The sequence below is a fragment of the Tiliqua scincoides genome, chromosome 1 (assembly GCF_035046505.1).
Source record: "Tiliqua scincoides isolate rTilSci1 chromosome 1, rTilSci1.hap2, whole genome shotgun sequence".
Taxonomy (NCBI): domain Eukaryota; kingdom Metazoa; phylum Chordata; class Lepidosauria; order Squamata; family Scincidae; genus Tiliqua; species Tiliqua scincoides.
The window spans coordinates 67,505,865-67,508,528 of record NC_089821.1 but is presented as its reverse complement, the minus strand read 5'-3'; the positions used below and the strand labels follow the sequence as shown (position 1 = coordinate 67,508,528).

The window sequence follows — 2,664 nt, the reverse complement described above, 5'->3', positions numbered from 1 at the left end:
GGAGCACAGCAACAGCCATGCATACTGGCTCCTATTGCCCCCATCTTGGCTGAGACCCAGAGTCTCCGCAGACTTATGCCAGCAAAAGAGCTGGTGTAGGTCTGAGGACACCCTTTGGGAATCAGATGGCCTACAGGGAGGTAAGTAAAAAATATCTTCACTTATGACATCATTAGCCAAGAGCTCGCACTAAGCTGTGGACAAAGTAATGCCATTTTAGTATCAGCTCACTGACTTTGCCTCTGGTCTTGAAATGATTGTTAGCAAAAAGCTGTGTGCCACCCCACACCCAGTGCCTTTGTTACAGCAATAACACAGCCTCAGGAGCCACCTTTTACCTTCAGGTCTTCACTTAGTGCTTTCAGTCCCAGTTCCCCAGTACCAGTAAATAAAATCTCACAGCAAATTTTTTGGCATGAGCCATTTCTTTAACCCTTCCAATACCAATTGTGTCCAGGCACATAATCTGAATTAGAAAGAAAGCCTGGGACGTGCTTCTTCCATTTTGACATGCCTGAACATTTTCACAGTGACAGTAGTACCTTTGAAACTTTTCATCTTCTTACAATGTACTAATTATCTGCTAAAGAGTTTGCTTACAAGAGAAGAAAACGTCTCTTGGCAAGCTGGTCTCAAAGCTCTATTGCTGTTAACTAGAACCAGGACAGATTGTCAGACTGGAAGTCAACAAACTTATCCGTTCCAGAGAATTTTTTCTTTATTCACCAGGGCATGAGAATGACAAATGAGTCATTGGGTAATTATAGCTATAGATATGTTTTTGCTTGGACAACATGTGGGATAAGTAGGAAAGGGCACAAGGATGATGCACTAAGGCTATTCAGGCTTCTTTTGCAATATCCATGGAGAAGTGAGTCTGCATGGTAGGACTGTGCACACTACTATTGATTACTGTGCCTTTCTGTGCTCACATGTCTTTGGCTGGAACGCATCATCTCCAGATCACTTACATTGGAGCAATTCCAAAAGCTTCAGTCAATCTCCTGTCTATCAACTGGGATTTGGAAGTTGCAAACAAAAAAATTGAGGGCTAGCTATAAGTAAAAATAGTGGTATATTAATATTCTGAATAACAGTTCTAGAAACTAAAAAAGTTTCAATATCATGCTCACACAAAGTGATGATAATGTTGCATCTCAGGTTAAGAAAGAATTTATTTTCTTCTTGATCAGCTTCCTAAAAGCTTCTTTAACATCCTTGTTCCTCAGGCTGTAGATCAGAGGGTTGAGCATAGGGATCACCACTGTGTAGAACACAGATGCCCATTTGTCTTGATCCAGAGAATAGACTGAAGTGGGTCGTAGATACATGAAAAGCATAGTTCCATAAAATATAGTGACCCCTGTGAAGTGGGACCCACAGGTGGAGAAAGCTTTAAGCTTCCCTGAGGCAGAGGGCATTCTTAGGATAGCCACTAAGATGAAGGCATATGAGACAAGGATGACTGAAAGGGAACTCACCTCTACAAAAGCACCAAAAGTAAAAAGCAGAATCTCATTGATGTAGGTGTCTGAGCAAGAGATTGCCAGGAGGGGAGGAACATCACAGAAGAAATGGTTGATGAGGTTGGAGCTGCAGAAGCGAAGGCTAAATGTGGCTGTTGTGTGTATTATGGTGTTAGTTGTACTGGCAATGTATGATCCAAGTGACAGCCACGTACAGAGAGATTTGGACATGGCAGAGGAGTAGAGCAGTGGGTTGCAGATGGCCACATAGCGGTCGTAGGCCATCGCTGCCAAAATGTAGCACTCAGCATCTATAAAGGCTGCAAAGAAGTAGAACTGGGCAGTGCAACCAGAGAAGGAGATGATTCTGCTGTCAGATACTAAGTCGGACAGCATTCTGGGGGCAATGGCAGAAGAGTAGCAGAGGTCACAGAAGGACAAGTGCCACAGGAAGAAGTACATGGGGTTGTGAAGTTGGGGATCAAATGAGATCAGGATGATCATGCCCAGGTTTCCCACCATGTTGACCAAATAGATGATCAGGAACACTACGAAGAATACAATTTGCATTTGTGGGTCATCTGAGATACCCAAGAGGATGAACTCATTGACAGTAGAACTATTTCCCTCAACCATTCTCAGAATAAGACACTTTTAGTAGATGTTGGAAGATAAGATCTCTGTGATCCCTGCAACTGAACATCAGGGTCTTTGTCTATAAACCAGGTGCATCAGATCCCTCTTCTCTCTCTGGACTGTCTGGAATATCTGTTAGGAAAAAAGAGAAAGAGAAAAAATAGGGGCAAAACTGAGAAGGCTCCAGCACATTTGAACAGAGTGGGGGCTTACTTCTGCATAAACATGCGAATGATTATGTAGTTAAGTCTTCATATATATTTTTAATTCTCCCAAGTCAGGCATTCTGAGAATTCGCACACCTCTAACAAGCTTCAGATTGTCACCACCTTGGCTAGTGACACAGTAACTGAGTTACTGATGAAGGTGGAAGCTGAACTATTTAAAATCAACATTACCTCTGGTCAATTACTTTGATATTTCTTTTTAGTGTTGCATATTATTCTTCAATAATTTTGGAAGGCTGGTGATGCAATAAGACTTACCCAGGCTCTTGGCAGGGATTTTAGAGGATTCCAAGTCTTCTCTGTTTCAGTGTTTGCCTCTCTTGGAGGTGAGAGGA

At 42.4% G+C, this 2,664-nt stretch overlaps 1 protein-coding gene across 1 annotated transcript; it reads right to left on the bottom strand.

The window, feature by feature from the left end:
- Nucleotides 1-1,157: 1,157 nt before the first annotated feature.
- Nucleotides 1,158-2,102, bottom strand: LOC136654211 (olfactory receptor 5AR1-like). Its single transcript, XM_066631141.1, has one exon. The coding sequence runs from the start codon at nt 2,100-2,102 to the stop codon at nt 1,158-1,160; it is 945 nt and encodes a 314-aa protein (XP_066487238.1).
- Between the last annotated feature and the right edge of the window lie 562 nt (nt 2,103-2,664).